At 38.3% G+C, this 12,389-nt stretch overlaps 1 protein-coding gene across 1 annotated transcript; it reads right to left on the minus strand.

Moving 5' to 3' along the window:
• Positions 1-2,481: 2,481 nt before the first annotated feature.
• fstb (follistatin b) lies at positions 2,482-8,756 on the minus strand. The gene is made up of 6 exons (XM_051121715.1): positions 8,494-8,756; positions 7,526-7,717; positions 6,973-7,191; positions 5,521-5,745; positions 5,023-5,253; positions 2,482-3,273 (listed from the first exon to the last, which is right to left on the minus strand). The coding sequence occupies exons 1-6, from the start codon at positions 8,576-8,578 to the stop codon at positions 3,191-3,193; spliced, it is 1,035 nt and encodes a 344-aa protein (XP_050977672.1). The 5' UTR covers positions 8,579-8,756; the 3' UTR covers positions 2,482-3,190.
• Between the last annotated feature and the right edge of the window lie 3,633 nt (positions 8,757-12,389).

Genomic DNA, 12,389 nt, shown 5'->3' on the forward strand with positions numbered 1-12,389 from the left:
CGAACGAAATGTGAAGCGGGCGGATCCATAGGCAAGCTTTTATTAAACAGAGACATGGTCATACAACAGGCAGGGTCAAACATCAACAAACAGGTAGAGTACAGGCAAGATACAAGAGAAACATTGCTCATTCCTCTTCTGCAGCTATTTATTTTTATAATAGTACATTTATGGGTTTTTTTGGGGGGTATTATTATTTTATTGTATATTACACACAATATATATACAACTGTATTTAGCCTATCTATACACTGTCATATGAAAATCGGTAATGATAACTAATCAGTAAATCATTAAGTTTTCAAAATTATTAAGTGCTTTATTTCGAGTCGCACATCACTGAAAGTAGAGTATGAGTGAGTCAAATGTTGATTTATTAGCCGCTGTAACCAAATCAGTGAGTTCATTCAGTGAATGATTCATCAAACGGATTAAACCGGTAAATTCGTGAGTTTATGATTCATTAAAAGAACCGCTCGTAAGAGTGAATTTGCACAGGATTCAGGATATGTTTGCTTTTCGAGAAGCTTGCGAAGGCAATTCAGTATGAAGGCACCTGCTTTATTTTTTTACGGTAAACGCTCTGCACATTATTTTATCATACAAACACATTTACAGCTCGGCTAAAATATGCCATCTTTTGCTTAAAATTCAGCAGCTCCAGTCTGATTCACATCGCCGCCGCGATGCATGAAACACACGTTTCAAAAAGGAAAGAAAGGAAATGCTTCATTTCCGTGGAACACTATAAATTTAGCTGTTTTAAAGAATAATTTATGCCTTATAAGAACAGTTCGTTGAGACCATGCGTGTCACGCTCCTAATAGTACTAGAAAGCACTATAAATATAAAAATAGTCCAGAACACTCGAAACATGGCGAACATTGTATGGGCGTTTTAAATGATTTTGATTTTTGGAGCTTGACTGCCTGTGATCACTCTGAACTGCTGCTGAAGATTTTCATAGCACTTTGGAACCACATTAAGATCAATAATAACAGAATTTACATTTTTAAGTGGCTATTCCAACTAACAGGGATCGTTCTCAGAACATTGAGCAATCGCTAACATTCTGGCGAAGTTCTCTCAAAGTTCTGAACAAACATTCTTGCAGTAATGTTGATAGAATGTTTATTTCTAAGTTAGAATGTTTAGAATGTTTGATAGACTGTTTGTTTTCAAAATTATCCGGTCTTTAATAACGTTCTTATAACGAAAAAAAAAACCCATTATTTGTACATTGTTTATGGAACGTTGGTCTGAAACATTTGAACTGGACGTTTAACAAAGACGGTTTAGAGAACAATAATGTTTCCTTAATGTTGTCGTTAATGTTTACATAACCAAAGAGAAAAGGATGTTTTGAACATTCAGAGAACATTCAGAAATAAGTTTCATAACATAATGAGAATTTTAGCAAATCGTTTTTTTGTTAGCTGGGATTCTTTTAACATTCTGAAAACAATCATTATCTATGCCGCAAAAGTATTCAAATATAAAAGCAGACTTTAGAAACGTCAAGGGATTTTAACTCCCTCAGCATGACTATGGGAAAAATTCTCTCCTCTCCCGTGTAATGTCAGCTGTTTCTTAACGTCGTTATAGTGGCTGCCTGCTATTTTTTCCAAAACAAGCCAGAGACAGTGACACAGTGTTCACTCTTGATTACAATCTTCCTCGTTGCAGTCATTTCAGATATGATTACTCTTCCCTGTTTCTGAGCCATCACAGATGCTGCCCAGCAGGTATCGGCGAGGCCCGGGCGCCCTTATTCCCTCAGGACAAAACAGCCCGTGCCCACTGCTGATTCAGCTGCCCGGCGAGAGGAGACACAGATCATCCCTGCCAGCACTGACGCACCTCACTTTAGTGAACAAAGCCTAGGTCCATACTTCAGCCAAAAGTAAGTTAAACACTGGATTGTGAGTTTGTGAAGAGCTTAACTTAGAGTCTAGACGAGCTGTTGTCATAAAACCTGTTAATTTGATATTTAAAGGCGTCTGTGCACAAAATCAGATGAAGAAAAATGAGTTCCCAGACTGTCTGAAAAACATCTCTGTGGGTTTGAATTAACGATAAGCATCTAATGAAGCCTTGCAAGGCAAAGAGGTGGTGTCGCTCTCCTTTCCAATTAGCCGTCTGTGCGACTTCCTGGCAAATTAGTTTCCTCACTGCAGCTCAGACAGTTCCGGTGGCTTCTGCAAAACTTGGATTGGCTTGTGTGTGTGCGTGCGTGTGTGTGTTCAATCTGCTTGCGACTAGCAAGGAATAACAAATTCCCACTTTAAGGATTCAGGGTCAGGGCCAATTAAGTTCTTAAAGGTTTTTCAGAATCCCATCATTGAATTACAGATTTAAAATGGCAAGATTTACATTTCTATGAAGGCTTGGGAATAATACTTTTTCCAGAGATTAGTTTCGCTGCTGTACTTTTTTAAATCCGACCACAGTGACTGAACTAGGAGACGTATTTGGTTCAGTTTTTACTTTTTATATTGCATCTTTACAAATGGCATCATTAACTTTATACACATGAAACATTTACATACAAATACAAAACTATAGCTTGATCTCTAAAATAAAAAGACAAACAATATATGGCAAGAAAACAATGCTAAATTTGATATTGTTAATTTTATACAATATATGATAAACTAGATTCCTCTGAGCACCCACACAAAAACAGAAAAATGTTAGCAAAAAGGTATATTTTGACTTAAAATCAACATGATTTCTGTATAATCAAACCATTTTTTTGGTGTCAAACTGAAAACAAATCAGACATAGTTTTTACTGACAAAGCTGTTTTTGAACAGCTATTGATATTAGTGAACATTAGATTGCAAATAAATAAAACACATGCATGTTTTACTGCAGATTTCATTTGGGGAGATGACAAAAACTTTAAGCTTTGTTTCACAATATGACCACTTTTCAAAACACATTTATCTTACAGAGAGTAACATTGCACGTTATAATAAATAATATTCTTTTAAAGACGACAAAGCAAAGACGAAGGAGATCATTTATTCAGACTATAAATGTATAAATAAAGACAAAAAAAATGTATAAATAAACATCTAGATCAATAAGCATCTTCCACGTGCCTGTGGAAAATAAATAAGAGTACACGTATGTACAATATGAACACGACTCTGTGCTTAAATGGAGTCCTGCTGTCGACGGTGGTTTATCCAGTCAGTAACAGAGATACATGGCTATAATCCGTGTAATCTTCATCGTCCTCCTCTTCATCCGTCTCTTCGGAGAGCGCTACGGAGGAATATAGCAGCTGTCGCATTAGTGTAAAACACAACGGCATTCAGGCACAGAGTCCTACTGCATCTTTCTCCCAAAGCATCTCTAATCGATGCTTTGCAATTCACACAAGGTTGTGGGATCACAGCTCAGAGAGGAAGGAGAGGGTGGGATTGAGTTGCTCTGCGGAACGCGCCCTTACCTCTGTCTTTTATTAGCGGAGACGATTTCTTGTACTTTGTATAAAATAAGTGTAAGAGACACTACGTAATCCCTTCTTATAAACACAAATATCGCTTTTTGGAGGATGATTTGTCAATACCACACACAGACTGGGGCTGGTGAAGGATGGTTCTACTTTAAGGCATTAACAGATGTTCTAACTGATCACTGAAGCATCTAAACATGTTCCTACTAAACACAAAGTCACATTTTTCCCACATGAGATTTGTTATGTCCCACATTTTAACCATTATACGGTCAAAACGAAAGAAGTGATATTCTCTGGGAAACATGAAGAAACGTCCTCATCTTTTAGAGGAATAAGGTTTTTGTTAAGAAAAACAGAAAATTATTAGAAAAATAGGTTTTCACATTGCGCAAAATGGACATAACAAACCGATAGTGAAAAAATGGCGTTTCCCTTTTATTACACATAGACGATAGACAAAGGTGTTAGAGATGTTAGCTGGGGTCAGAAATGAACGTCCGCAGACGATATTTGTGACCCTAGACCACAAAACTAGTCTTAAGTAGCATGGGTATATTTGTAGCAATAGCCAAAAATATATTGTATGGGTCAAAATTATGCCAAAAATCATTAGGATATTAAGTAAAGATCATGTTCCATGAAGATCTTTTAAATTTTCTACCGTAAATAGATCAAAACTTAATATGCATTGCTAAGAACTTCATCTGGACAACTTTAAAGGCGATTTTCTCAATATTTAGATTTTTTTTTGCACACCCAGATTTTCAAATAGTTGACTTTCGGCCAAATATTGTCCTATCCTAACAAACCATACATCAGTGGAAAGCTTATTTATTCATCTGAACATCTATCTACAACTGACCCTTATGACTGGTTTTGTGGTCCAGGGTCACATTTGTCTCTCTGGGCATATAAAAGCACAGCATACTGACCGTTGCAATTAAAATATGTGTCAGAAATATATCTATATATTAAAATACACATTTAAAAAACTTTCTGTCCCCGTATTTTATATTCCCTGGTGAATTTCTGACCGGGCACCAGGTTTGCTTTTCTTTGTCCATAACATCTGTATCATGATTATCATCACAGAGCCGGTCAGCCTGCCGTAGGCAGAAACAACAAGATGTTTCACAAACAGAGCACGCTAAGTGAGTTTACGTCCCTATGTACTTTGCACAAGACACCGACAGTCACGTTTCTGTCTCTGATGCGCAGACAGTGTAACCAAATCGGAGGAGCAGCATGTTCAAAACTGTCTCGCATCCCAAACGGAAATCCTTTCAGGCTTGACCTCAAAGATTTTGGCTTAACGCCTCATCAATAGATGAGCAAGGGGACATTGTCCCGGACATTTCTAACGTCTCATCGCCACTGAGTTAAGTCTTTGCGAGAGGAAGCCGACACAAGGGCAAAAACACACTCGCTTTCTCTCCGACAGTCCTTGTTTGTTCCTTGTGGGGGCAATGGGAGGGTCAAGAAAGAGGGGGGTTTTCGGCAGGGGTAGGGAATGCGGGACATGGGTGCGGCCAGGTTTAGCATCCTCTACTTACAGTTGCAGGATCCCGAGTGTTTGACTTCCAGGACAAGACCCAAAGAGCAGGCAGCCTGCCTCATGGCGCACTCGCTCGGGTAGGTAGCGTTGTCGCTGGCGCAGACGCTGTCGCCCGGACGACTCTCGGGACAGGTGTCCTCGCATACCACGCATCGTCCCCGTCCCGTCCGCTTGTCCCACAGACACTTTCGTTCCTCCCGGCAGTTGATGTCTTCGCAAGACCTGGCGTCTAAGGACGACACGGCGCAGACAAAGAAACTGAGAACTGGTATGATTTCATTTTTTGTAAAACCACTTTTCAAGCCACTCTCGGCTGTTAATTTTAGTCTTATTCACTCGGTGTGGTTTGAGGAGGTATTAAATAACGCAGAAAAGCAGCAACAGTCAAAGCTACCCATGTGAAACATGAATGTGTTATTGCAACAGAAAACAGAGTAATGAGAACCACATGTCTAAGAGGGGATTGTGCAAGCACAAGATTTTGTCTTATTCTCACCTATGCATTTCCCCTCGTAGGCCACTCCAATTGACCGTCCCATGATGCACGTTGCCCTTCGGATGTGGCAGGCGCTGGCGTACACGATCCCGTCGTTCCCGCACAGGTACTGATCCGGGGAGGTCACCTCAGGGCAAAACCGGTTGCAGGTCACGCAATAGGCGTTGTTGGTCTGGTCCAGGACACATGTTGAGCTTCCAGGACAGCGCACGTCATAACATGACTCTGTAGGAAAATAATCATCCATCAATGCTGGCAGCTTCTGTGGTTAACAACCTTTTACACCTGGTTACATGACACTGATTTGAAACTTGCTTTATATTTTGTCACTGCATTTTTCTCTATATATTTTTTGGTATATTCTGTCATTAATTACTCACCCTCATGTCGTTCCAAACCCGTAAGACCTTTATTCATCTTCAGAACACAAATTAAGATATTTTTGATGAAATCTGAGAGCTTTCTGATCCGGCACAGACAGAAATGCAACTAGCACATTCAAGGCCCAGAAACATCGATAAAATCGTCCATGTGACATCAGTGGTTCAACTACGAGAATACTTTTAGTGCACGAAGAAAACAAAAATTTATTTAACCATTTGGTGGTACTCTCCTGAACGGGCATTAAAAACTTGACACAGACGAGAAGAAATTGTTGAATAAAGTCAATGTTTTTGTTGTATTCTCATAGCTTCATAACATCATGGTTGAACCACTGATGTTACATGGACTATTTTTTATGTCCTTTCTACCTTTCTGGGCCTTGAACGTGTCAGTAGCATTGCTGTCTATGCAGGGTCAGAAAACTCTAGGATTTAATCAAAAATGTCTTCATTTGTGTTCTGAAGATGAACAAAGGTCTTGCGGGTTTGGAACGACATTAGGAGTAATTAATGACAGAAATTTCCTTTGTAAGTGAACTATCCCTTTAAGGAGACATGAAGTTATGTATGTTTCTTCAGCTACTATCAAGTTACCATCCAGCTCCTTTTAATGCAGATTTGGGTTAAAGATTGGATTATAAAAAGTGGATGTTACATAACAGAATGCAATTTAAAATGCAACGATTCCTACATGATCCAATTAGCCTGCGTGTCCTGCATGATGTCACCAGAACAAAAAGTTGTTTCAGAGGTGGAGCAGATTAAACAGGGTATTGAGCAATAAAAAATTAGGTCGGGACCTGATTTTCCATATCCACTGGGAATTGAGTGGAACATGAAAAATGTGTGTTACATAACCAAGTGTAAATTAAAATAAAAGTTTGTTAAAGCAGTTCCTAAATTATCCAATAGATTGCACGGCCTACGTGATGTCACTAGAAGAAAAAGTTGTTTCAAAGCAGGCTATTATTTTTAAATATTTAGGATTGCAAAGACATTTTTTTTTCTTTGGAAGAATGTATTTGTGAGCAATTAAGCAAGTAATTTTGGGTTTCAAGAGTGACCGTACTTTTGCATTTTCCCTGGTACTGTGCAGTCAGGTCAGGATGTCTCTTGCACTTGGCCCTAAGGAGGGCACACTCGTTCCGGTACGTTTTCCCATCGGAGCCGCACACAGGCCCTTTAAAGGTGACATTGGAGCAGTCTGGGGCACATACGCAGCGGGGCTTATTCCGCTTGTTCATTTTGCACCGCTTTCCAGGACCACAGTCCACATTATCACAAGTCTCTGTGGAATCAATAAAGAAGGTCATGATTAATTAACATACCAGTTCTGAACTGACAAATGATAACACTTTTCATATTATATATACCATCCCTGCTGAAAAAAAAAAGATCAGCTAAAACCAGCCTAAGCTAGAGGGGTTTTGGCCACGTCCTTAGCTGGTCAGGCTGGGAGACCTGCTAAAACCAGCTACTTCCATCTTAATCCAGCTAAGACCCGCCAACCAGCTTAGGCTGGTTTTAGCTGTTATTTTTCCAGCAGGGATACTCATACATTCCTAACATTTCCTGTCTGAAAGCTAACATTTAAATTTAAAACATTCAATCTTATGTGGTACCTTTACAAGGTATGCAGTTCGGTGCACCGCCATTGAAGATCAGCCACCGGAAGAGTGTGTTATTGGGTACATCCTCCTCGGTCCATGCTGTGCCCAGACGCCCACTCCTACAACAGTCTTCCCGACTCATCCCAGACATGTACAGAACCTGGCATCTCCCGTTTTTGCCCTGCTGAAGCCAGCAGTTGCCAGCTGGAAAGAGTCACTCTGTTACGTGCTGAACACTATTTTGCTCATTTATCACTCATACCCGTCATGTAATTGAATGTAGCTAATTGAAACCAATTAGTGCCAAGCAGGGCCATAACTACCTCAGACATTAAGGGGGACATGTTGCATGATTTTTTTTTAACTTAGATGTTAAATTCTTATCTTTGGTCCCCTCTGTATTGAATATCTGGTTAGCCTACATTTTAGTGGCAAGTTACATTGTGACAATAAAATAACCGCAGATTTTTCTGGATGCAGGTAAAAGTTCAAACAAACATTTGAAAATAATTTTAATGGTATTTTAAAACGAACCCGGGTTTAAATTCCAAATGTTCAAAGAGTCTTTCTGCCATCTGAATCCACTCAGACTCTTAAGAAACACTATATTGTGGTTGTGCAAGCGTTTTTGTGCATTGCACGGCAACATGCTCAATCGTTTAGACATAATTCCATTATAAACATCATAAATGATTAAAATACCACTTCCTATTGCACAAAGTTTTAACCTAACGTCTGAAAATTTGAATCATTTTAAGATGTAAGTAGGAAGTGGCTTTCCAATGAATATCTATTATAAATTCGTATAGGTATCTTGAAAACAAGTTCAGATCATTTTTCTTAGTTTTTACGCACGCTCCAGCGCGCAACTGCGCGTTCAAGCTGTTCAAGTCCAAACCAATGCATGAACGGCTTTAACACTGCATAATCTCCCTCATTCAGACTTTCAGACTGCACTTGAAGAATAAATGTCACTTTACCTTGTACTTTCTGCTGTTCCATCAAGTGCGCGAACCATATGAGAAGCGCGATGACGCCCTGGCGGAGCTGCGGTAACTGTAGCATCCTCAGAAAAAGTGGAGACGCGCTTTGGAGACAGACGGACTACAGACGGACAGATGTTCTCCCGATGCTTTGCACTCAGTGACTGTCATACACACGGAATCCGTCTCGCTTTTTAAATCTATATGGGGTCTCGAGTTGGATGCCTGTGGTGGGCGGTCTTCATACTTCATAGGGGGGTGGGGAGAGCATTGTAATAGTTTGCCCACCGAAATTTATCAGGTGACATTTGGAAGTCTAGAAACTTTCTCCCCTCAAGAGCAACATTATGATTTGGGGCTGAGTTTGGGGGGGATTTCAAAGAGTTGGATAACAGCAGAAAAGTGATTTGGGGTCTGTTTGTGTTTAATGTGGAAAGAAAGCTGATTGTTATAGCATAACAGTTATTTGACATAAATATTTTTTTTTTTCTTTCAACATATGCCAAACTTTGAACTTGAACTTTATGAAGCAGAAATCAGTTCTGCAAAATTGCAGAATAAATAGTAATTTATTTTAATGAGATAACCTTTGATTGTTGTAGGACTGTAAACATTTTTAGAGAATTAAAATGTCATTAAATGCCAATAAATTGGCTAAATCTTAGGCTAAATAAAATGTACTATATGTTGGAGTAGAAGTGTACCCAGAATAACAGGGTTGAGTTTTATGCTTAATGTTGTGCTCTTCTTGAGATCTTAATACTACAAGGTGTCTGCATAAAGATTTAATGTTGATATTTCTGCAAATATCCAGTTTAGTGTTCAAAATTATGGTAACAGGGTTGACTATTTTGGATGCCACAGACAAAGATCGTAATGCAATATAAAATGATGAAAAGTTCACAAGGATAAACACTGTTAATATGATTTATTTTTAATTATACAGATAAGGGGAATTATAAGGTAACAGGGCTGATGCCTAACCTACAGTTTCATGCCTTCTTAATAAAAATGTCTATTAAAACACACACACACACACACACACACATATATATATATATATATATATATATATAATCTTTTATGAAATATGCTTTATATTTTTTATAATTTTTGGCTGATAGCATAAAAGTCAACCCTGTTATAAATATATATATTAGAGTAGGAGAGACAGGAAATACAAAATACTTCTATTTAGGTATTTTTGTTTATCCAAAATCTGTATATTTGCTAAAATGGCAAGACCTGGGAACAAACCATACCAAAAAAAAAAACAAAACAAAAAAAAACAACAACAACAAAATAAAAAAAAAAATTACAAAATGAAGGAAAAATACATAAATAAAATATATTAAAATGAAATAAAGTTACTGGAATTTTGCTTTTTGTTTTTATATAATGCACAAATTATTATTGGATTACTATAAACTGATTTTTTTTTTCTACATTACTAAATTCTTTATTATTAAAATTGTATGTACTCTACTGTAAACCAAACCAGACAATATGAATAGAGACAACAGCATCTCTGTGCCGTGAGAATACGTATGAACTACTAGAGTCCTCTGCTTTTAATAGATCCAGACACTTTTCCATTCATTTCATTTGGGAGAATAAGCATTAATCTTGTGCTTTATTACTGTGAATTTTAATGTGTAATAATAGACTGAAGGATACGGCCATTCTAATAATAGTTGAGACAGTTGTTTGGTCCTCCCCAGGGTCAAATCTGTAAATATAGCACAACAAATCCTCCTTCAAAAGGAAGCCATAAGAGTGTTGCGTTACACCCCGTCTACACTACTAGTGACGCGTCGTGACACGACAAACTCCTGTGAAGCTGCTGACGTTGCACACTTCCAGTGTAGACGAGTGTTTTAGTTTTTCCTGCTTGCACTTGCAGTTTCGATGAGATGTTGCATCCGTGATGCAAATATGTACTTAATCATCAGATCATAGTGCTTTTTTTTACAACACTGAAAAGTAACTACTAGTTACTTCTAGTAACACATTTTTGCAATCAAACTCTTAAGTATGGATTGTAGCACTATGCATAGATATAGATATATATATATATATATATATATATATATATACAGATGTTTCTATTGGGCACTATATGGCTTCTGCCAAGGTTGCCAAGTCTGTAGTTATCCCACAAAATTGGGCTACTTTTATGCTGTTGCCACAGGTTCTTTTTAATCCGTTGGTTGAAGCAAACCCCTGCTGGAAATGTGATTTTGGAGCAATTTTGCTAGCCAGTTTCCCCGTGAACACAATTCGGCTACTTCTGTCCGTGATTGGGCTAGTTTCGAGCTATTGCTGGATTTGTCATGCAGACCTGGCAACCCTGATTAGAGTGGTCAAAGAGCAAATTGTCTGTGCATCTGTACAAGACAAAGGCGACAAATGCTAAACACATTAAAATGTAACCACAGTTTAAAAACCTCTATTGAGTTAGTACATATAAATACACAAACCAACACATTCTCACCTGTAAAAAGTAATCACACTTCTTTTGTAATTTAAATCTTGGCCAGAGGCTGCGCAATGTTGTGGCATCTTGAAAACTCATTGATTTTTACTGTGAGCGATGACGTTAACCATTCCAAGATGGCGGACGCATCGTCATGAGTGGATGAATGTGGCATCTACCTATACATATCTATGGTACTATATATGTATTCCACTTATAGACCGTAATTGGTTTATACGCCATATTGAATTCAACATGGATGAAAACCAGGCTGTTTACTGTCCTTATGATAACTGTTTTATGATGTACTTTAGGGTTGCCAGGTTTTCACAACAAAACTCACCCAATAGCTACTCAAAACTAGCCCAATCGGGGGCCAGTTAAAAATATGTTCCGGGGGATAAAATACAAGTTTTTTTTGTCAGGGTCCCCTGGTAAATTCTCATTTCAGGGGCTAAATATGACGTTACTGTGTTTGCATTAAAAACAACCCACGGCAACAGTGTTAAAGTAGCCCAATTCCACAGGAAAACCACAGACTTGGCAACACTGGTGTACTTGAAAGGCATTTGATCAGCTGAACAATCAGTATGTTGTTAAACAACATTACAGTCAACTGAACACACTATACTTCTTTCCCTCACAGCCTTGGTTTCATTCCTGTCAAAATTAATATTGGATTATTTGGTTTATAAGTAGATAAATACAAGGTAGTACCTACTGCCTACTGGTAACATAAAACATACTACTTGTAAATGTTAAATCGGCTTGCCAGATATGTCTGGATGGGACGCCGTTGTCCTGCTGTCCCTCTGTCGGAAAATTGGGAGAAATGCACGACTCTGCAAGTGTCTCTTACCACACGTTGTTAATAACAATGACTGTGAAACCGGGACATACGTTGCACAGCTGTGGTCTGTGGTTGCAGATGTCACTGGATTGATCGAATGCCACACAGAATTGTCTTACTGAACAAAAACAGCCTTCGCCTGTTTAATAATGGTGAAACGAGCGTTTGATGTATTGTTTTAAGTTTTTTTTTCTTGTATACTGATACCTTTAATGGTATCAGTACCATTGGTATATGCGCATAAGGCTTTACATGAGTCTCTAAATATAGTAAGCATGAAGAAAGTGTTTTATACATTATATTTAGGGACATGTGAGCTTATGTGAGGTTGGTGAATGGCACAGTTTGATATGTGAATTTGGAGACATCTGCTGGTGAAGTGTGTAATTTCAGGAAGGGTTAAAATCGCTGGTTTTAATGATAAAAGCGCAATTTAGATTTAATAGAAGAGACAAAATGCGAATTTATCAAATGTAATTTTAAACGGTCACAAGGTTGATTGAGTTCCGGAATAAACACAGCGTCACGTGTCTGTTTTCTTGTCACGAGTCAGCTGACCTGAAGCAA

Source organism: Labeo rohita, chromosome 10 (assembly GCF_022985175.1).
Source record: "Labeo rohita strain BAU-BD-2019 chromosome 10, IGBB_LRoh.1.0, whole genome shotgun sequence".
Classification (NCBI taxonomy): Eukaryota; Metazoa; Chordata; class Actinopteri; order Cypriniformes; family Cyprinidae; genus Labeo; species Labeo rohita.

What these genes read in the sequence shown, in the direction of transcription:
- fstb (XM_051121715.1), bottom strand. Translation starts at nt 8,578, where the DNA reads ATGCTACAGTTACCGCAGCTCCGCCAGGGCGTCATCGCGCTTCTCATA. An exon ending in GGAACAGCAGAAAGTACAAG is followed by an intron (nt 7,718 to 8,493) that starts GTAAAGTGACAT and finishes GACTCTTTCCAG; the next exon opens with CTGGCAACTGCTGGCTTCAG. An exon ending in GAACTGCATACCTTGTAAAG is followed by an intron (nt 7,192 to 7,525) that starts GTACCACATAAG and finishes TTGATTCCACAG; the next exon opens with AGACTTGTGATAATGTGGAC.